Below are 23,273 nucleotides of genomic sequence, written 5' to 3'. Positions count from 1 at the left end.
TGGGGTAGAATCAGGGACTACAAATCCCACACTGGTTTAGGGTGTACGTTCAAAACAGGGGCGTAGCCAGACAACAGATTTTGGGTGGGCCTAGGCAAGAATTGGGTGGGCACCAAGTGTTCTCCCCCCCCCCCTCAAAAAAAAAAAATCTCAGCTGGTGGGAAAACGCTTCTTTCCACCTTGGCAGCAGGAATGCACTGAAAACTGAGTATGCGCAGGAGCCGGTGTCGTGGAGAGTAGCGTTTTTGTTACCATCAGGGGGAAATCTTCAGCTGGCGGAGCTTGGGATTCCCACCAGTTACCACTAAACATGTGCTACTGTTGGGTGGGCCTGAGTCATAAATGGGTGGGCCCAGGCCCACCCAAGCCCACCTGTGGCTACGCCACTGGTTCAAAACCAGCACTGGCCAAAATGTCTCCCTCCTGGAATTGGGTAACTTGGCAGTTCTGCATGCAGAAAGTTTGATGTTTAGGATATGCCCAATAAATAAGCATGGAATAGATTTTCATAAAATAGGAAGAGTGCATAGAGATCTGTCTCATAAATATTAATTGTGAGTATCCGGGCGAAAGACTTAAGAGTAACATAAGGAAATCTTGTTAAAGAGAGGATGGTGAATTGCCTAGAATACCCTCCTGGTGGGGGAAGGGAGTTCAAAAGCAGTGACGGAATTCAAATTGTATGGGAAAAACACAGAAAATCCCTATGTAGAAAGAGGATGGGATCAAAGCAAAACTTAAATGACCTTAACACCTTAAACAGGGCATAGAGGGGTGTAACAAACTCCCTGAGCCCATACGCCAGGCCCCCTCTCTGCCCATCTTCAAATCTCTGCTTAAAGCCCACCTCTTCAATGTCGCCTTCTGCACCTAACCTCTACACCTCTGCCCAGGAAACCTAGACTGCCCAACTTGACATTTCGTTCTTTAGATTGTAAGCTCCTTTGAGCAGGGACCGTCCTTCTTTGTTTATTTTGTACAGCGCTGCGTAACCCTAGTAGCGCTCTAGAAATGTTAAGTTGGGCAGTAACATACACAAAGAGGCAGGCAGGTAGAACTCTGGCCACATTGTTGGGAAGACTGGACGGAACATACTGGGCTTCATCTGCCGTCATTTACTGTTACTGTGTCACTATGTTAGATGAAAAAGAGCAGTGCCATCTTGTGGACAGTCCAGTTTATCACACATATGTATATTCAACCTATTATCAGATGCCTCCGTACTTTTGAAATGTGGCTGCTGTTTTTCTACTGAGTTGAAGGCATGACTCCTGGAGAGACTGTGAAGAAATAACAAGGACAGTTCCTTTGATTCAGCAATGCTGGAATCCTTTCAATACTTCACAGAACCTGTGCTTTTTATGTCCCTTGCTCCCAACTTCTTAAGAATCTTCACACTCAGGGAGGCGCTTGAGCGCATGTACAGATGACAGTGGGAAAGGTGAGCTCCTTCAGGCACAACTCAAGATATCAAATACAATAGCGGGTGAAATCCATTTGAAAGCTGAAATCAGATTCACCCATATGTCAAGATGTCTTTCTCTAGACAATGAAGTTGTACGCCAATTTCACATCAAATCCCAGTAAAAAGCATCATAAATCAGACTTGGCCTTCCTGACAAAAGGTCCACCGAACAAAGATGGTGCCGGTGCAAGCACGCACATTGATATTACAGACCACTTAAATCGCATAATGGCCGTTCTAAGGGCCCCTTTTACCAAGCTACTGCAGGCTTGGCGCACGGTGATTCAGCCCTACCGATGGGCTACTGCAGGAGCCTGGCGGTAGTGCCAACTCCCACCTTATAAGAGTAAGCTGATGAAAGAAGTGCTATACCACTGGTTAGCGGTACTATTGTCTGCTTAAAACAGTGGGTAATATCTGAGGGTACTCTACAAAAATATAAAACATTCACGAATGGCGAATATATTGTGACACTGAAGTAGTTCTAGGTATAGGTAGCTATAGTCCCGGTTTTTTAGCGAGAACTCCCACCATGTGACATTTCCAGTGCCAAAATTTTATTTTACATTATTTAGCACTGGGGGCTTACCCAGCGGTAATCCGGCAGTGCTGTGTGCTGTCTGGTTACCACTGGGGTAGCTTGAGAGCCCTTATTGTCTCCTAAATAACAGGTAGTAAGGGCCCCCCCCCCCCAGAATGGCCACGTAGCAAGTGTTACACTTACTGCACCGCCATTTCCAGTTTTTTTTTTTAAGTTCTTTTTCCAGCGGCAGCAAAAGGAGACCTCAGTGCACAGTAAACTATGCACACTATTATAGAATACACCCGAACTGAGCCTAACTTAGAGGTGTTTAAGCCTGGTTTTAGGTGGCCTAAATGGGTGCACCTAAATTTTAGTTGCAAGAACTACACCTAACTTTAGGCATACTTTATAGAACCATGCTAACCGTTTGGTTTTACGGCACTAATTTTTAAGGCACCATATATAGAATTTTCCCCTTGGCATATACTTCATCCTTTGGATATGGATTTTACATTTCACTCTGCACCTCATAATTCTTTCTCTAGACTGGATTATATATTTTTTTCTCCAAATATCTGGTGGCAAATATTATCAAGGCAGCAATTGAACCAATGGTTGTATTTCGGCATATTTCGATATCCATTCAACATCATCTGTGGAATCTAAATCCTGGAGATTTAATATCTCTCTTTTATAGGATGAATCCTTTTGTAACAATCTGAGCGTAAGGACTGAGAAATACTTCAATATAATTTAGATGGATGGTATGGATTATGCAATAATTTAGGATGCTTTTAAGGCTTTACATAAGAGGAGAAATACCAACATTTTCTATTTAACAAAAAAAAAAAAAAAAAAAGAAAGAAAGAAGGAAATTTCTTAACTTGAATCTGCTATAAAGTCTCTTAAGCTAAAATATCATAGTAACTCTCATTCTCTTGATATATTGGTAGATAGCCAAAAACTAAAATTCCAAGTGAATCATTTATTGAGTAATGATGCAGGTTATTATCAGAACAAGTGGTATATTATGCTGGAATGAACAAGGCAGAATTCTTGCTAACTATCTAAAGGGAAAAAAAGAGATAATCACATACATGCCATTAAAAATGGTGACGTGCTTTTCACAAATCAGATAGCATCTCCAATCTCTTTTCACAGTTTTATGCTGATTTATATAAGTTAGGAAGGCTCCTACAAGAGATTAGATTGATGCTTTCCTTAATAAACTTAGCAAATCTAATTTATCATCTACTGATAGCATGTCTTTAAATAAGCCAGTTACATTATTTGAAATGAATAAAGCCATTGCCTCATTAAAAACTAGGAAGGCGCCTGGTAGTGATGGCTAACCTATTGAATTTTATCAATATAATACCTTATATCTTTCTGCCAAATTATTAAGGTTAATTTCTTAGTTGAAAGTAAAAGATGCAGTGGTTATTTTTCTGAGGCAATACTCACTGTGCTTCGCTTACTACACCCCCCCCCCCCTTTACTAAACCGCGCGGCAATGCCGGCATAGCCATTCAACATGAATGGACTTTGTCGGCATTAGCACACTGACAGCTGCTAGCATGGCTTACTAAACTGTAAGATATACGCTAAAATATTGGCAGACCGTCTTTCAAAAGTAATAGCCAAACTCATTCGTCCTTCACAGACTAGGGGCCCTGTCTGCATTACCATTTAAGGATATTGTAGGTGTGTACACTGTTAATGCACGTACATGGTTAACGTACGTTAAAATACAAACATTTATTTATTTATTTATTAGGATTTATTTACCAGTTTTGCTGCCATTGCAGTGACTTATGGTGTTTAACATGTACCATGAATAGGAAATAGAAAATCAAAGCATGTCACAATGGCAGAATTTATGTGTTCTGTGACATCACCGAGACAGAAAGTCTATTGTCTCCACCTTCAACAAGTAGATTCTGCCACCAGCATCCAGTCCAGACTCCTAAGGACAGAAGAGCACAAATGTCAACCTCACCATAGACTTTCCACTGTCCAAGACATACACTTATGGATCATCCTTGTTTCCTAATCTATTGCACATCTCCTATGTTTACATTGTCTGGAATTACAGGTATGCACGTTTTATATTAACCAAAACAATTAGGCAATGCAGCTTTAACCCTGGGTGAAAAGACAGCCCCACATGCCGACTTTATCTGAAGATATTTTCTAAGAATTGTTTGATATAAATTTTGAAAGAAAATTTAATAAGACTTTACTATACAATATAAGATTTTGAAAATAATAAATAACACAGGAAGGAGGCGATCAATGAACCGGTGAGGATTTAAGTATGTAAGTCTCTATGTGTAAGGACATCTTGCACAGTCCATTACGACTGAGGTTCACTGACTAACCCTTCATTGTAGATTTAGTAGAATTGGAAAAGGTGCAGCGAAGGGCGACTAAAATGATAGCGGGGATGGGACGACTTCCGTATGAAGAAAGGCTAAGGAGGCTAGGGCTTTTCAGCTTGGAGAAGAGACGGCTGAGGGAAGACATGATAGAGGTATATAAAATAATGAGTGGAATGAAACAGGTGGATGTGAAGCGCGTCTGTTCACGCTTTCCAAAAATACTAGACTAGGGGGCATGCGATTAAACTACAGTGTAGTAAATTTAAAACAAATCGGAGAAAAGCTTTCTTCACCCAATGCATAATTAAACTCTGGAATTCGTTGCTGGAGAACGTGGTGAAGGCGGTTAGCTTGGCAGAGTTTAAAAAGGGGTTGGACGGTTTCCTAAAGGACAAGTCCATAAGCCGCTACTAAATGGACTTGGGAAAAATCCACAATTCCAGGAATAACATGTATAGAATGTTTGTACGTTTGGGAAGCTCGCCAGGTGCCCTTGGCCTGGATTGGCCGCTGTCGTGGACAGGATGCTGGGCTCGATGGACCCTTGGTCTTTTCCCAGTGTGGCATTACTTATGTACTTATTACCCGGTTTTGTTGGGAAGTCTACGAAGTATATTAGACATCCTGGATTACGGCTGGTGTTTTATATTAACTACACCTCCTGCTTTTCCCGACTCTCTTTCCTACACTGTTCTTTAAATGTTCAGGCTCTAGTCGTGTTTGAATTTATTCATATGATATCTGCCCTGGGAATCTGAGGAGGATCGGTGAAAGTGCTGCAGAACTTTATTTTGGCCACTATTTACAAAGCCACGCAGCAATTCCAGCACAGCCCATTCAATTTTACGTAATGCTCATCCGACGTCAAGAGACTATTCTCACCTCCATTTTCCGTGTTGTAAAAATCTTCATTACAGATCTGTTCACGACGCAAGCTTCACCTACCAAGCTACTAGGAAATGGAATTCCCTACCAAAGTCACTCAGAGATATTACTGACTACTTGAAATTTCATACATTTTACTCGGTGAATTCCTCGTCACTGTTAGTGGTTGTTATTCTTTTAGTTAATTTATGAATCATCTCACTGCTTGGATGTTTTTACCTATCATTGTTTTGTATTTTTGTTATAGTTCTCTTATCGTGATTTGCTTTAAAAGTTTGATGTAAAAGCCACATTGAATCCAAACTTGTTTGGGATAATGCGGGTACAAATGCCACAAATAAATAAATCACCACACCACCAGCCGCTAGAGTGGCTTTGTAAACACGGGGGGGGGGGGGGGGGGGGCTTATAGTCAGAATCATGAGGACATCTAAGTCATAGGAGTCAACTTTTCAGAATTATTGGGGGTGCTGAGCCCAGTGGAAATGACCCTTCCTTGGACAGATACAAGGAATTTTCTCAATATTGGGGGTGCTCAAGCACCCACAGAGTCGGCTCCTATGATCTAAGCAGAGAGAGCTCTTAAAAACCATAAATCCTAATGTGTCCGCAGGAAAAGATTTCATGAATGTTTTAATTATTTACTGATTGTTTCTTCTTTTTTGCCAGCTTTGCTATTTCAGTTCCAGGGGGGAAAGTTCTCCTCCCGTTTTCAAAAGTCCGAGATGCTTTTTTTCCCCCCTATTTGCAGGTGATAACATGAGTTTGTTGTGTCATATAGCACAGCCTATCCAAACGGCTTGGTTGTCTCTCCATTGTCCTGTGTCTCCTGACTTTGGGTACCGTCTCTGCCTTCCAGGAGCCTAGACCACATGGACTCAGTGGAACTCCTGTTACCACCAAAGTTTCGGACCTGGGAGGAGGAGTACAACCAGATCTCAAGCGGCATTGAATCCAGCAGTTTAATTCAGGTGAGAGCCCGTGGAGAGTTGGAGGCTGAAAAGAGCTCCATATTGCTAAATATTAGTTCCTTGTAGGGGGAAAAGAATATGGAAAATGGTGAGGTGGAGGTCGAATGAAGTAAGAGAGACCAGCAAGAATTATATTAATGGATGTGAACATGGAGGTCAAAGTATTCTATGTCATTAGCTCCCTCCGTTCCATGGTTGTGAAGATGGGTTGGAGTGGGACTGTGATAACAGTTTCAGTAGTTGGTGAGCAAGGCCAGTGCTGAGCAAACTTCTATAGTCTGTGCCCTGAAAATGACAAAGACAAATCAAGATCAAGTATATACATATAGTATCACATCATACCTTGTGCTATGAGTTTATCTTGTTGGGCAGACTGGATGGACCATTCAGGTCATTTACTGTGTTACTATGTTACTCTTTGGGGTTCTACATGGAACGTTGCTACTAATTGGGATTCCGGAATCTTGTAACTCTTTAGGATTCCAGAATCTTCAGAACTTTTAGTACAAGAACAATGCTGGGAAGACTTCTATGGTGTATGCCCTGATCGTAACTGAATAGATATGGATGGGCTTGAGTGTAAATTTTAAGAGGCTTCGACGTTAGCTTCAGAACTTAGTACAAGAGCAGTTCTGGGCAGACTTCTACGGTCTGTGCCCTGAGAAAGGCAAGGACAAATCAAACTCGGGTATAAAGTATCACATACCATGTAAAATGAGTTCATCTTGTTGGGCAGACTGGATGGACCATTCAGGTCTTTATCTGCTGTCATTTACTATGTTAATATATGTTACTATGTTACTCTTTGGGGTTATACATGGAATGTTGCTACTAATTGGGATTCCGGAATCTTGTAACTCTTTAGGATTCCAGAATCTTCCAAGAACAGTGCTTGGTAGACTTCTACGCTCTGTGCCCTGAGAATGGCAAGGACAAATCAAACTCAGGTATACATATAAAGTATCACATACCATGTAAAATGAGTTTATCTTGTTGGGCAGACTGGATGGACTGTACAGGTCTTTATTTGCCATCATGTTGCTAGATATTTACACTTTTTAATAATATGCACTTTGAATAAGGCCTTTTATCCTGGCATATAGTTGCACCAAAATAATACGAGATAAGACTTAGGAGGAAAGTTATCAACATTGGCTACCATTAAGATGAGGTTATTTTACCACAGGTCCCATCTTAGTCAATGAGGCCTAGTTACTAATGACTCAGGTTAACAGTAAAATAGCATGTCTTAATGGTATGGCTAATGTCATCTAGACTCCAAATTCCTTAGATCAATGTTTCCCAAGTCCGGTCCTAGAGTACCCCTTGCCAGTCAGGATTTCAGGATATCCACAATGAATATGCATGAACTTGATCTGCATACACTGCTTCCATTTATATGCACATCTCTTTGTGGATATCCTGAGAACCTGCGTGGCAAGGGGTACTCCAGGACTGGACTTGGGAAACACTGCCCTAGATGACCTTGTGCAGAATGGGTAGTCCTGGGACGCACTGTGACCGCTGTGAGACTGAGTGGATCCGAGGCCAGAAGAATTCTGTATCCTGCAGCCTTGACTGTTCTTCTCTATCTTCTTCAGTACCCAATGCAGGTGCGGGAGATAGAGATGCCACTGCCATATGAAGTGCCCTGCGATTCCTTGTACAGTGAGCCAGAGTCGATGCCTATTGAGGTGCTGGACCTACCGCTTCCCAACTACTTCCGCTCTCGGAGCCACAGTTACCTCCGTGCCATCCAGGCGGGATGTTCCCAAGATGAGGACACCACCTCGGTGCAATCTATGTCACCACCTTTCACCAGTAACATCAGCAGGACCCTGCCCAGGAATAATGGTGAGTTCCCTGCAAGTTGGGCAGGCAAAGACGATCTTTAGTTTAATCCGATTACCTTGTCTTTGAAGATTTTTTTTTCATTCATTTCACTTTTTTGTTTTAGATTCTAAAATCATTTAACACACACTAAGGAAGGAACACAACAAATGGTGCTGAAAAAACTTGAGTGTCCTTTATAGAAGAGCATAAGGGGTGGATCCCATGCCTAACTTACGAGTGCCATACTTATACCTGCTAAATGCTGGTGCCCAACTTAGGCGTTCTTTGGGCAAATTCTATGTATCCGTGTATAAATAGGTGTGTCTCGAGGGCTGTGTTTAGAGGAAACAGTGTTCCTGGGTACAGTGAACAGCTTTCTTCTTCGTTTGAGTGACATTTTTGTGATGTAGCACTATGAAAAAGGTTTTCTGGTAGAGCTGCCCAGTGCCCCTCTGTCTCTCTCTGTACAAAAGACAGTGCTCTGACTGTCCTTTCTAAGGGGAAATGATTTCCATTTCTAGCATTCCAACACATGAAACATTTTTCTGCCTGTTCCTGTGGAATCTATTGAATTTGAGTTGAATGTCATAGGTCTTTCCCCCTCCAGAGTCTCTCATGCTTTATGTCAAATGTTGTAGCACTCATGAGCTTTGCTGCTGAAAATGGCTGAACCCCCTGGGCACAGGGACAAAGCCCTCCCCATTGTGTCCAGCGGTGATCTACCTGTTTGCCATAACATAGGCAGCCGAGACCCCTCGTGCCTGACGAGTAATTGTGATGATGCAGTAAACACAGGAGACAATGCATTTATTATCATGGCACAACTTGGCCGCAGCTTTATTTTCATACCATCAAAATTTGCACTAGGTATACCCAAGCCAACCCAAACCTTCCGGCTTAACAGCCCACACAGTCCGCCACCATTAGCAAGACTGACCAACCATATACAGAGCTCCCCGCCGCACAGCAAGGGAGCTCAACCGTAAGCACAGCTGTCCCAGCTGCCTAGCGTTCGTATCTGTCGTTAAGGAGGGTGGGTGGGTGCAGGTCGATGCCCGGATGCTGAGAAACTATGGCGTCCGGGCTTGGCCCGGGGGTTATAAACCCCCTCGCTCTTCCCCTCCCATCCCAGCAGGGTACCAGGGGCCAGCGGGAAAACTTCCCCTCTTTGCTTGGCCCCTCCCCCCCCACTGGGCCCGTCGGGGCACGGGGCCATATTATGGTTGGCTCCGTGCACCCGAGGGCACTACGCCTCGTTTTCATTCTCAGAGAGACACAGAGAATTAAGCTCGGATGTGGGTTGCTTTAACAAAATCAGCAGTACAGAGAAATCAGCCTGAGCCTTGTCCTATTACTAATCTGATTATGTGGGCAGGATGAGAAAAAAGCATGACATAAGCAGTGATGGAAATGCAAGGAAAAAAAGTACGAGAGAGCCTGTGTGTGTTGGTGGAGGGGAGTGAATGGCAAGGGATAGTCTTCCTCAGTAATACGTTTAAGTGAAATCTGCATGAAATCCTAAGTCTTTGTTACCTGACAGTCATTCTCGGAGCTGTAGGAAATGACCTGGGGATTTCAGACCTGGATACAACACTGAACAGGATGAATAATAAATCCCTGCTGTCAGCAGTAATTATTTAATTAATGAGTGAGTTTTTTTTTTTTTTTTAAACAAAGACGATGAAGCAGGGATTCTCATGCCTATCCTGGAGACCGCACAGCCAGTTGGGTTTTCAGGATATACATAACATCTATAAGATAGCTCTGGATACATTGGAGACCTGGAATTTGCATGTTTCTCTCATACATAAGTCAATGTGGATATCCTGAAAACCCAACTGGCTGTGGGAGTTTTGAGAAACTGTGCTAAATACTGCACAGTTATGGAGATGGAGCGAGACCCTCTCATCCCAAAAGGGGCTTCATCCAGTGCCGGGCTGAGACACACTGACAGACAGTATAGGAAAGCAGGCATTGCCCTCACCCATGCTCTGTCTGTTCTGTGCATGACTGGAGGTCTTCAGCCTCTTTCCACCACATTCATTAGAGAGAGAGAAAACCCTATAAAAGGAAGAGTATCCCCAGGAGAGAGACCCTGAGGCATTTTCTGGCACTTCTTATCATAAATGTCATTTCTTCTCAAGGTCTGGATTTTAAAAAGCAGTAGACCTGGATTCAGGCACATTTAGAAGGTGGTGCACTAAAGCAATGGGTGAGAGCCATGACTGCTGTATATGCCTGACCCCTGCTGGTATAAAAGCAGCCATGAAGGTTTTCCCAGCAGTCCTCAGCAGTGACGTACCAAGGGGGGGCGGTGGGGGCGGTCCGCCCTGGGTGCACGCCGCTGGGGGGTGCCGCGGCGCGCGCCTGTCGGCTGCGAGTTCGCTACGCTAAATTCTCTCGTTCGCTGCAGCTCCCTCCCTCTGCCCCGGAATAGGTTACTTCCTGTTCTGGGGCAGAGGGAAGGAGCTGCAGCAAACGAGAGAATTTAGCATAGCGAACTCGCAGCTGACAGGCGCGCGCCGCGGCACCCCCTCAGCGGCGTGCACCCAGGGGGGCACGCTGCACCCGTTAGGGCGCATCGGCGATCCGCCCCGGGTGTTGTCGAGGCTAGGAACGCCACTGGTCCTCAGCCAGGCTAAGAATTATTAGTTTTTTGGTTTTTTTAAAATTTACTTAGGGGGTCCTTTACTAAGCCGTGGTAGAGTTTTTAGCTCACTGTAGAAATCAGTTGGCGGTAAACGCCGAGTCACCCATTATATTCGTATGGACCTCCAACTGATTTCTACCGCAAGCTAAAAACGCTACCACAGCTTAGTAAAAGATCCGCTTAATGCATTTGCTCCAAATAAAAAGAAGAAATCTTGATTGCTTCTCCAGTTTTTACTGGGCACTTTCTCCAAATGGGTTAGTTTTGTGAATACTATGACAGGGTATGTGGAATCTGATCTCAGTTTCTCAAATTTACTGCTAACACTCGCCGTAGTACCTGCATTATGCCAAAAGAGAACTTCTTTCTGGAGTTCATAAGATGTTAAGTGTGTAGGCAATTTATTCAGTGGCTCTTGGAAATTCTTTTTAATGAGGCCTGGGGCACCCAAAACGATGAGAAACATTTCCATATTCTTCTATCACCTTTTCTTGTTCTCAGACGTCAACATCTTTTCTCCGTCTACATGATTCGCTAGGTGGAGCGGTCGCTTGGGACTGACACCTCTATGATCAATGCCATTCTAATGTTTTTCTCTTTCACCGCTTTGTCCAGTTTCCTAGCACTCAACTTTTTTTTAATGAAATCATCTTTATTAAAGTTTGTATATAAAGTACAAATGCAGAAAAACATCAAAGCATTATTAACAAAAGCAAACAAAAGGAAATAATCCCTCCCCTCCCCATTAGCAACAAATAGTGAGACCCAAGGAGCTAATGGAACAGGTGGATGTGAAGCGTCTGTTCACGCTTTCCAAAAATACTAGGACTAGGGGGCATGCGATGAAACTACAGTGTAGTAAATTTAAAACAAATAGGAGAAAAGTTTTCTTCACCCAACACATAATTAAACTCTGGAGAACGTAGTGAAGGCGGTTAGCTTGGCAGAGTTTAAAAGGGGTTGGACGGTTTCATAGTAACATAGTAGATGACGGCAGAAAAAGACCTGCATGGTCCATCCAGTCTGCCCAACAAGATAAACTCACATGTGCTACTTTTTGTGTATACCTTACCTTGATTTGTACCTGTCCTTTTCAGGGCACAGACCGTATAAGTCTGCCCAGCACTATCCCCGCCTCCCAACCACCAGCCCCGCCTCCCACCACCGGTTCTGGCACAGACCGTATAAGTCTGCCCAGCACTATCCCCGCCTCCCAACCACCAGCCCCGCCTCCCACCACCGGTTCTGGCACAGACCGTATAAGTCTGCCCAGCACTATCTCAGCCTCCCAACCACCAGTCCCGCCTCCCACCACTGGCTCTGGCACAGACCGTATAGTCAAGAAAATGCATTTGGAAGTGTTCACAACATTGAGGATACCCCCCCAGTGAAGGTGGGCTGGTAGGGATGGTCAGCAGTGTCATGGTCCCACATGTCACCCCCAGCTGCAAAGGACTAAAATATAAACTAGCATATGCATCCAGCTTCTCCTACATAGGCAACTGTGGAATGCATTACCAAAAGCCACAAAAATAATACACGACATAACTAACTTCCGAAAATTACTAAAAAACAACCTGTTCAGTAAAGCATACCATAACGATCCATCCTAAATACTAGACAACAAAACTCATACCAGAGCTGGACTAAACGGAAATTTTTAAATGTTTAAGTTACTCTGTCATGATTGAACCTTAACGCATTACCATTTTATTTCTCATCACGATAATGAATTTTTTTTACTTGTTTTGCCTAATCTACTCTGTCATCTACGAACCTTATTACAATATAACTGTGTATTTCTCCTTCTGGAAATGGCGATCACAATTACGGAACAATGTAAGCCACATTGAGCCTGCAAATAGGTGGGAAAATGTGGGATACAAATGCAACAAATAAATAAATAAGATATTTGGTGGATCTCCTTCGGCTTCTTAGAATCCAAAGTGGTCCCTGTGAAGTTTGAAGGTGGGCTAGTGGGGATGGTCAGCAGTGTCATGGCCCCACATGGGAAGATATTTGGTGGATCTCCTTCAGCTTATTAGAATCCAAAGTGGTTCCAGTGAAGTTTGAAGGTGGGCTAGTGGGGATGGTCAGCAGTGTCATGGCCCCACATGGGAAGATATTTGGTGGATCTCCTTCAGCTTATTAGAATCCAAAGTGGTTCCAGTGAAGTTTGAAGGTGGGCTAGTGGGGATGGTCAGCAATGTCATGGCCCCACATGGGAAGATATTTGGTGGATCTCCTTCAACTTCTTAGAATCCAAAGTGGTCCCTGTGAAGTTTGAAGGTGGGCTGGTGGGGATAGTCAGCAGTGTCATGGCCCCACATGGGAAGATATTTGGTGGATCTCCTTCAGCTTCTTAGAATCCAAAGTGGTCCCTGTGAAGTTTGAAGGTGGGCTGGTGGGGATGGTCAGCAGTGTCATGGCCCCACATGGGAAGATATTTGGTGGATCTCCTTCAGCTTATTAGAATCCAAAGTGGTTCCAGTGAAGTTTGAAGGTGGGCTAGTGGGGATGGTCAGCAGTGTCATGGCCCCACATGGGAAGATATTTGGTGGATCTCCTTCAGCTTCTTAGAATCCAAAGTGGTCCCTGTGAAGTTTGAAGGTGGGCTGGTGGGGATAGTCAGCAGTGTCATGGCCCCACATGGGAAGATATTTGGTGGATCTCCTTCAGCTTCTTAGAATCCAAAGTGGTCCCTGTGAAGTTTGAAGGTGGGCTGGTGGGGATGGTCAGCAGTGTCATGGCCCACATGGGAAGATATTTGGTGGATCTCCTTCAACTTCTTAGAATCCAAAGTGGTCCCTGTGAAGTTTGAAGGTGGGCTGGTGGGGATGGTCAGCAGTGTCATGGCCCCACAAGGGAAGATATTTGGTGGATCTCCTTCAGCTTCTTAGAATCCAAAGTGGTCCCTGTGAAGTTTGAAGGTGGGCTGCTGGGGATAGTCAGCAGTGTCATGGCCCCACATGGGAAGATATTTGGTGGATCTCCTTCAGCTTCTTAGAATCCAAAGTGGTCCCTGTGAAGTTTGAAGGTGGGCTGGTGGGGATGGTCAGCAGTGTCATGGCCCCACATGGGAAGATATTTGGTGGATCTCCTTCAACTTCTTAGAATCCAAAGTGGTCCCTGTGAAGTTTGAAGGTGGGCTGGTGGGGATGGTCAGCAGTGTCATGGCCCCACAAGGGAAGATATTTGGTGGATCTCCTTCAGCTTCTTAGAATCCAAAGTGGTTCCAGTGAAGTTTGAAGGTGGGCTAGTGGGGATGGTCAGCAGTGTCATGGCACCACATGGGAAGATATTTGGTGGATCTCCTTCAACTTCTTAGAATCCAAAGTGGTCCCTGTGAAGTTTGAAGGTGGGCTGGTGGGGATGGTCAGCAGTGTCATGGCCCCACAAAGGAAGATATTTGGTGGATCTCCTTCAGCTTCTTAGAATCCAAAGTGGTCCCTGTGAAGTTTGAAGGTGGGCTGGTGGGGATAGTCAGCAGTGTCATGGCCCCACATGGGAAGATATTTGGTGGATCTCCTTCAGCTTCTTAGAATCCAAAGTGGTCCCTGTGAAGTTTGAAGGTGGGCTGGTGGGGATGGTCAGCAGTGTCATGGCCCCACAAAGGAAGATATTTGGTGGATCTCCTTCAACTTCTTAGAATCCAAAGTGGTCCCTGTGAAGTTTGAAGGTGGGCTGGTGGGGATGGTCAGCAGTGTCATGGCCCCACAAGGGAAGATATTTGGTGGATCTCCTTCAGCTTCTTAGAATACAAAGTGGTCCCTGTGAAGTTTGAAGGTGGGCTGCTGGGGATAGTCAGCAGTGTCATGGCCCCACATGGGAAGATATTTGGTGGATCTCCTTCAGCTTCTTAGAATCCAAAGTGGTCCCTGTGAAGTTTGAAGGTGGGCTGGTGGGGATGGTCAGCAGTGTCATGGCCCCACATGGGAAGATATTTGGTGGATCTCCTTCAACTTCTTAGAATCCAAAGTGGTCCCTGTGAAGTTTGAAGGTGGGCTGGTGGGGATGGTCAGCAGTGTCATGGCCCCACAAGGGAAGATATTTGGTGGATCTCCTTCAGCTTCTTAGAATCCAAAGTGGTTCCAGTGAAGTTTGAAGGTGGGCTAGTGGGGATGGTCAGCAGTGTCATGGCACCACATGGGAAGATATTTGGTGGATCTCCTTCAGCTTCTTAGAATCCAAAGTGGTCCCAGTGAAGTGTGAAGGTGGGCTAGTGGGGGATGGATGTCATTGACGCACACTGGTCAGCAGCACTGTTCCCTCTAGACCGAGTGGGGGTTCTCCAAATGCATTACTGCCAATGGTGGTGGTGCTTCAATATTGTGTTTTCAATAGCTAGGGACAGGCAGGTTCCCTGAAGTCCTGCAGAGCTTGCCTATCCCTCACTATTGAAAATGTGATAGTGAAACAGCACCCCCCACTGGCAAGACTGGAGGTGTAGGACTCCAACTCAGTTTTAGAGGGAACAGTGCCAGGCGGATTTTCAGGATTTCCCCAATGAATATACATTTGCATAAAATTGAACCCAGCCCATTGCCTTATCCTTTTGTTTTCAGGCACCACTTTTGAAAATCATACTAGTCTCATTTTGATCTTGCTTTTGGTGTATTGCCTAACAGGGCACTTGCTTTTGTGTCACCTGATGTGGCTTCTGTTCTCACACGGAACCATTCCGTTTGGTGATTGCTGAACTCCAAATAGCCACCCACCCCGAGTTATGAGTTAACTTTATTACTGCAATACTCAATTACGGTCTCTGAAATTAGCTACATAACAACGTAGTAGATTTTGGCAGATCACTGTTTGGTTTATCTAATTAGTCCAGTTGCTCTAGCTAAGCATATTTCCAAGCTATCCAATGCAGGAGATTACATCCTCTTGTTCTTGTCCTTAACTGAGAAAAGCAGCCAAGTTGACTCATCGTCCTTAGAATTTGGCTTGGACTAACTCACATGGCTGTTGAGGGGGGGGTGGGGGGAGGATGGCTTATGGTTTAGTGTGCTATTTTTTCTTTTCCACTTTAAGGCCTCTGGCCTATTTTTTGGATACTGTAAAACACCTGTTTTGACCACAAAAGGCAGTATAGCAAAAAAAATGCAATAAACATTACAGTGAAAATCTTGCCATTTCCCCTCAGAGAATGCACCAACGTCCTGCCACCACTGCATGTTCTTTGAAGGGAACATCCTGCAAGTAGTCCAGCATCGACCTACTCTGAGCTGCATATGGAATGTCCCAATGGACAATACTCCCATTCTCCTTCCCTCCCACACACCACGGTTTACATCTTTGTATGCCGCACAATGGCATATTTCAACCTAAATAATATATACTGAGCAATTCATTGATTCCTACTGGGCTCAAGGTAGCAAAAATATTAAAATAATGCCAAATTCTACTAAACCAAGCACCTGGGTTTGCATATGATTCATGCCCTCCACTGACTTTCTCCCTGTGTTATAAGTCTACAACTCGCACTGAGGTGAACCGCAAATCCATTTCCAGTCTCTAGAGGGCAACCTAGAGTGCCCTCTCTCTTGCCCCCCTATATTTTAGTAATTCTTCCACTGTCCTTCATAAAGAGCGATTCCTCTCTTTTCCTACTGTGTGGAAGGAGGCAACAGGATAATTATTGTCTAGTGAGCTTTGATGAGTCCTATGATGAGTTTAGTATCAATGTGCGGTAAGAGAGCAGCAATAAACATCAAACATTTTAACCATCAAATGAGATGTGGGCTGGAAGCCACAGAGCACACAATGCTTTCAACCCAAGATTCAGTCTTGCAAAGTGATTTTAATACCAGAGGCCGTGCTGTACATTAAGCACTTCTGCGGCTGATGTTACTGCTACCGACAGAACTGTAATTCTGCACCAGAACCGACTAAGAGGTAGCAACAAATATACTTTTTAAGCATGCTACCCAATTTCACCTGGAATTAACAGTCAATAGGTGTTATTATTGAACAACATTTACCAGTATCAAATGAAGAAAAGGATGGTTTTCATACTGCGCAGTTTCACCTAGAATTAGCTGAATCTAGACAGGGTCAACAGGTGATATTATTGAACAATGTCAACAGGGGTTAGTTTTGTAAAGTGGCACCTACAGGTTGGTGCCACTTATGCATATCAAAGACGCCATCCAATGAAGTAGACGCTTACATGAATTAGGTGCTGTTCTATATAGGTGACATAGGGCTAGATTCTATATATCACACCTTTAAAAATATACCTAAGCAAATTCAATAAAGTGCATCTAAATTTAGTCATGGTAGTTACGCCAAGTAAAACTTGGCGTAAATGCAGACATCAAAATTGGGCACAGACCGGGTGTATTCTATAACAACATGCATAGATTTTCGAAACGCCCACAACTCACCCATTCCACATCCATGACCACGCCCACTATTCAACTATGCTACTTAGAATGTACGTGTAATTTACATGTTATAGTAAATTCTAATTAATGCCATTTATTTATTTGTTACATTTGTATCCCACATTTTCCCACCTATTTGGAGGGTCAATGTGGCTTACATAGTACTGTAAAGGCATTCGCCAATTCCAGTATGAACAAATACAGTGATGTTGTGGTAGAAGAAGGTACGTGTGTACAGACACATTAGGGAATCGTAGACAGGAAGAGTGATGAGCTTTGGTTTTGTTGTGTTGCAGGGTACAGGCATTTAAGTTGGGTTGGTCGGGTATGCCTTTTTGAACAGGTTAGTTTTTAATGATTTCCGGAAGTTTAGATGATCATAAGTTGTTTTCACTGCTTTTGGTAATGCGTTCCATAGTTGTGTGCTTATGTAGGAAAAGCTGGATGCATAGGTTGATTTGTATTTGAGTCCTTTGCAGCTTGGGTAGTGGAGATTTAGGTATGTTCGTGTTGATCCTGTTGTGTTTCTGGTTGGTGGGTCTATGAGGTCTGTCATGTATCCCAGGGCTTTGCCGTAGATAATTTTATTAACCAGGGTGCAGATTTTGAAAGCAATACGTTCTTTGATTGGGAGCCAGTGCAGTTTTTCTCGGAGGGGTTTGGGGCTTTCGAATCTCGTTTTTCCAAATATAAGCCTGGCTGCCATGTTTTCAGCGGTCTGAAGTTTCTTTATAATTTGTTCTTTGCATATTAGTATCAATAATTGCTTGTTGATTGGCAATTACCAGTGCTGATTGGCTTGTTATGTAATTAAGTTGCATGCGCAAATCCAGAATATGACCAGTTTTGCGCATGCAACATAAGTTGTGGTATATAGAATCTGTGGGATAGTGCCTAACTACTACTACTACTACTACTACTACTTAACATTTCTAGAGCGCTACTAGGGTTACGCAGCGCTGTACAAAATAAACAAAGAAGGACGGTCCCTGCTCAAAGGAGCTTACAATCTAAAGAACGAAATGTCAAGTTGGGCAGTCTAGATTTCCTGGGTAGAGGTGTAGAGGTTAGGTGCCAAAGGCGACGTTGAAGAGGTGGGCTTTAAGCAGAGATTTGAAGATGGGCAGGGAGGGGGCCTGGCGTATGGCCTCGGGGAGTTTGTTCCACGCGTTGGGTGAGGCGAGACAGAAAGGGCGGAGCCTGGAGTTGGCGGTGGTGGAGAAGGGTACTGAAAGGAGGGATTTGTCTTGAAAGCGGAGGTTACGGGTAGGAGCGTAAGGGGAGATGAGGGTTGAGAGGTAAGGAGGGGCTGCAGATCGAGTGCATTTGTAGGTTAGTAGCAGAAGCTTGAGTTGAATGCGGTACCTGATCGGAAGCCAATGAAGTGACTTGAGGAGAGGGGTGATATGAGTGTATCGGTTCAGGCGGAAGATAAGACGTGCAGCAGAGTTCTGAACGGACTGAAGGGGGTGTAAATGTGGGCACAGCATCAGAGGACCATGGGCGTGTCTCCCAGGTAGGTGAATAGTTTATGGAATACTATAAACATGCACGTCACTTGGCATATCCAAGTGTGCCAAAGTATGCCTGACATTGACATGGCATAAGAGGGTGCCCCTATAGATGGGTGCACCAATGCTGACCATATGCTTCTATTCTATAATGAAATATTGGTGCCATGATGCAATTATAGAATTGGCATTAAGCACAAGGCATTGGGGTGCCTGGACCAAGGTGTCAATTTATAGACTTGCCCTTTTAGAGAGCAAGCCCTGCACCTGAATGTAACGCTGAAAAGACACACAATATATACTACTATCAAATGAGGAAAAGGATGGATTTAACACTATTTAGGCAGGGAGGTTGACCTGCTCTGGAGCAGTGCTGTGAGCTGCCATGTAAAAGGTACCTGGTTTGATCTCCAAGCTGGGTTTCCCAATCCTAGGTTGATTGGGTTAGGGATCCTGCACAGGAAGTGCTCAAATCCTAGGGGGGGGGAGACACACACAACATCTTAAGGTAATCCATACTGGCCATGCTCAGGTCCCATGACTACAGTGTTCTAGCTGAGACCTGCTGCGTAATTGAAGCGTGGATCCTCGGTATTCAGTAATAATGCTTGTATCTTTAGTGACCATCTCTGACCTGCCTGTGGCCCTCCCATGACCATGCCCCCTTTTGAGATTTACACGCAGATCTTTATAGAATAGTACTTAGCAAGATGTGTGCAAATTCATATTGTTGCCAACTAATGCTTATAATTGATTGTTAGCACCCAGTTATGCTAATTGGCTTGCATCTTAGGACATAGGAGACAACTTTTCAAAATGATTGGGGGTGCTGAATTTTTTTTTTTTACAGGTGGTGCATTCCCCCTCCCCCTCTCTCCTGTCCCCCTCCCCCCTTGACCCCTTCCCCCTCGTCCCCCTCCCTCTCCCCCTCATCCCCTCCCCCTCCCTCCCTGTCCCCCTCCCCTGTCCCCCTCCCTCATCCCCTCCACCTCCCTCCGAGTTCCAGGCCCCCCTCCCTCCCCTCTCTCTCTCCTTTCCCTCCCCTCTCTCTTCTTCCCTCCCCTCCCTCCAAGTTCCAGGGCCCCCCTCCCCCCCAAGTTCCAGGGTCCCTCCCTCCCAGTTCCTGGGTCCCCTTCCCCCCAGTTCCAGGGTCCTCCCTCCCAGTTCCAGGGTCCCCCCCCCCTCCCAGTTCCAGGATTGTTGTCCCTCCCTTCCTCCCTCCGAGTTCCAGGCTCCCTCCCTCCGAATTTTAAAAGTCATCTATCTTACCTCGTCGGGGTTAGGGCGGCAGCAGCGGTAAAAGCATGCAGGCTCGGCTCAGTGCTTAGTTGTTTTCCCTTCTCTCTCTCTCAGCTCTGGTCCCGCCCTCATTTTCCTGTTTCCGCAAGGGCGGGACCAGAGCTGAGAGAGAGGGAAGGAAAGCACCTAAGCACTGAGCCGAGCCTGCATGCTTTTTACCGCTGCTGCCGCCCTAACCCGACGAGGTAAGATAGATGACTTTTTAAAATTCGGAGGGAGGGGGCCTGGAACTCGAAGGGAGGAGGGAGGGAGGGGAACAAACTTCCAGTGGGTGAAATATTGGGGGTGGCTCAAGCACCCCAGCACCCATGTGTCTTAGGACAGTGCACAGTTTTTCATGTGGAAATTTGCATGCTATTTATAGAATCCAGGGGTATATGATTGGTTTCACTCATTTTTCCAACAGGAAATAGTAGTCTATTGGCAGGATTCTATATCCAATATATAAGTCTTACCAAGTGGAGTTCCACTAAGGCTCCATCTTGGCAGCGACATTATTTAATATTTTTCTTGCCCCTTGTCTAACTTGTATTTAGTCCTTTAAGACATGACTCCATTTTTATATGCTGACGATATGCAATCTCTCACTTGCGTAGATCCTACAGATTCAGAAAATTTAAATTCCCTCAATTTAAAACGTAACATCTTTGCTGAATCTTTGCTCTTCCCATCAGATGATTCCAAATCCCACAAAATCTAAAGCACTTATCGTTACGGAAGACAGGATAATTAAACCTATTATTCCAATTAGAATCCTAAATATCAATACACCAACTGTAATTAACAATGAAAATCCTAGTTTAGTTTATTAAAAACTACTTACTATCAAACCATCCATTCATTATTTTTCTCTCATCTCCCTGGGAGATATCAAGTGCTTCCTCCAAGCTTCCTAAGGGTTATTTAGATCATTCCCTTATTTTTCACTCACACAAATATCTTCAGTAATCCAATACTGTTTTTTATAAACTAAAGCTAATATGTTCTATACGTCCCTTACTTGTTCTAGGTGCACTTTGAATTTTGATTCATGCTTTGGTTATAAGCACTTTAGATTACTGTAATGCTTTGTACTGAGTTCTCGAGCATTTCGATACGCGACGTCTTCAAAACATTCAGAATACCGCAGTTAAGCTCATCACCGTAGCCAGAAAGTTTGATGATGTGACACCTTTGCTCGAACAAGAGCACTGACTGGTTACTGTAATCACATCGTATTACATACAAAATTCTATTATTAGCATTTAAAGCACAACGCACTGGTCTTCCGCTCTATTTACTGCGACATTTCATACCTTATTTTCCAAGCAGATCACTGAGATCCAGCCTACAACAGCTGCTCGTAATACCCACAGTTAGACGATTTCGCAGTAGGATGTTCAGTGTGTTTGCTCCCACACTTTGGAATGCTCTCTCAATTCAAGTAAGGTCAGAATCAAGCTTAGAAAATGTCAAGTCAGGTCTAAAAACGATTCTATTAAAGATGGATTCCAGATTTAGGGGCAGATGCACTAAAGCTAAATGAGCCTTTAATGACTCTCCAACGAGGAAAATTGATCCGTTGCATGCATCAAAGGGCTTTTACCGAGGAAGCCAGCAGCTAACGAAAACGGAATGGAGTTGAGCAATTAGTGTGAAACCCCATTGAAACGACATGCACTAACCTTTTCCGATTGCCTTTACGCAGGAAAAGGCAGGAAATCTAACGAGAGGTCTGGACCTCTCGTTAGGACAGCTCTGTGCCAGGAAAAAGTGTAAAGTTAAAAACAAACAAACTTTGAGCCAATTCCCAACGCATTAGCAGAGCTAAAAGCGCTGTGATTGGCCAAAGACCTCAGAACTCACAAATAAAAAAATAAAAAAAGGGCGGAGGGGCAAGGCCTGGTCGAGGCGTCTGTATGGAGCCTTGCCCCCCCCCCCGCGCTCCCACTTCGCCGCTCCCCACAAAGCAAATTCAGCAGCCCGCCCCCTCCTTCTCATACTCTCTCACCTCAGCTCCGCCTCCCGACATCCTCGTCGTCCCCGCCCTTTGGGTCGCGTCGCCATTCCCCCTCCATCGCCCCCCTCCTTTACCGGGGTGCGCCCTCCTCTGTCGAAGGGCGCGGCAAGAGAAAGCTGTGCTGCCTTCGCCAGTCGATGCGGTCGTTCGCGGGGGCACGCCCCTGTCTGACGTCAGTACCTACGTGGTAACGACAAGGACGCATACAGGCGCTCTGACCGCGCCTTTGCCCCCGACCCTTTTTTTTTCTTTTTGTTTTGATTTGGGAGCCATGTGCTTGTGATTTGACTGTGTTTTGACTGTTTGTGGCATGCGCAGAGCAGCTAACATAACGCTTGGCTGCTCTGCGCATGATTTGGGGGCCGATTAACGATGTGTATTGTGATTCTTTGATACATTGTACGTTTCTATACCGATCTGAGCATGTGTGACTTTTTTTTTTGGTGCATTCTTCGTTTTTTAAAAATCGTTAGGGCCTTTAACGATTTTGATTTTTTTACGTTTGCTTGATGCATCTACCCCTTAGTCATAGTATGTTTCGAACAGTTGCTTATGTTTATTAGGAACTTGATAACCCGGCAACATTCCAAAAGATGGGTCTAGGCAGTTTACAATTCTTGAACCTATGGTGAGCCTGGGGGACCCCCAGCACTTTGGCACTTAGAGGTCCGTTTACTATGGTGTGTGAATGGATTTAGCATGTACTAATGGTGGAATTCTTAGCATTTAGCACACCTTAGTAAAAGGACCCCTTCATTTCTTAATCTTTTCTTCTTATTAGTAATGGTGTTCTTATTTTTTTAATTTTACCTTTAATACTTATTTTATTTCACCTTCTTGTATATATAGATACTCTGTAAACCGCTCAGTAGATACCTAACAGATGATATTGTAAGAAAATAATAAATTTCTTTATTAAATAGGTTTGAAATAGGCCCTGCCTATACTCTTACTCTAGGCACCCTGTTTTGGAATTACCCTCCTCTACACGCTGTGCTTTCACACAAGATTTATTTTCACATGAGGAATGGAAGAAACTGTTTTGCAAATACAGAAGAGAGAAAATTTCAGAGACAGAGAGAGAGAGAGAGAGAGAAACCCAGAATCTGGTGTCTCATTATCTGCGAGCTGCCTGCAGATACCTCAGAGACTAGTGAACTCTCTTATCTCACCTTGTAGAGGAAATTACTAAAAAAAAAGGGTGGGGGGGCTGCTGAAACCATTTTCCCCCTTCTGCTTAGCTCAGTACATTCAAAGCCCGTTTTTCACTGAGAAAGGTGAATTCTTAAGGGGACGATGTCTATTCATTAGTCAATTCTGCAGCTGGTAGGGATACAGGCAGATAAGAAAGAGCTGGGACTCTCTGG

General features: G+C 44.4%; 1 protein-coding gene across 1 annotated transcript in view; it reads left to right on the top strand.

Moving 5' to 3' along the window:
* Window positions 1–23,273, top strand: part of DLGAP4 (DLG associated protein 4) — a 279,115-nt gene that overhangs the window by 29,820 nt on the left and 226,022 nt on the right. Inside the window, 2 exon segments of the mRNA XM_030212654.1 lie at window positions 6,114–6,225; window positions 7,827–8,079. Coding sequence (XP_030068514.1) covers window positions 6,114–6,225; window positions 7,827–8,079 — 365 coding nt within the window.

The sequence above is a fragment of the Microcaecilia unicolor genome, chromosome 8, assembly GCF_901765095.1.
Source record: "Microcaecilia unicolor chromosome 8, aMicUni1.1, whole genome shotgun sequence".
Classification (NCBI taxonomy): Eukaryota; Metazoa; Chordata; class Amphibia; order Gymnophiona; family Siphonopidae; genus Microcaecilia; species Microcaecilia unicolor.
This window is presented reverse-complemented; position numbering and strand designations above follow the sequence as displayed.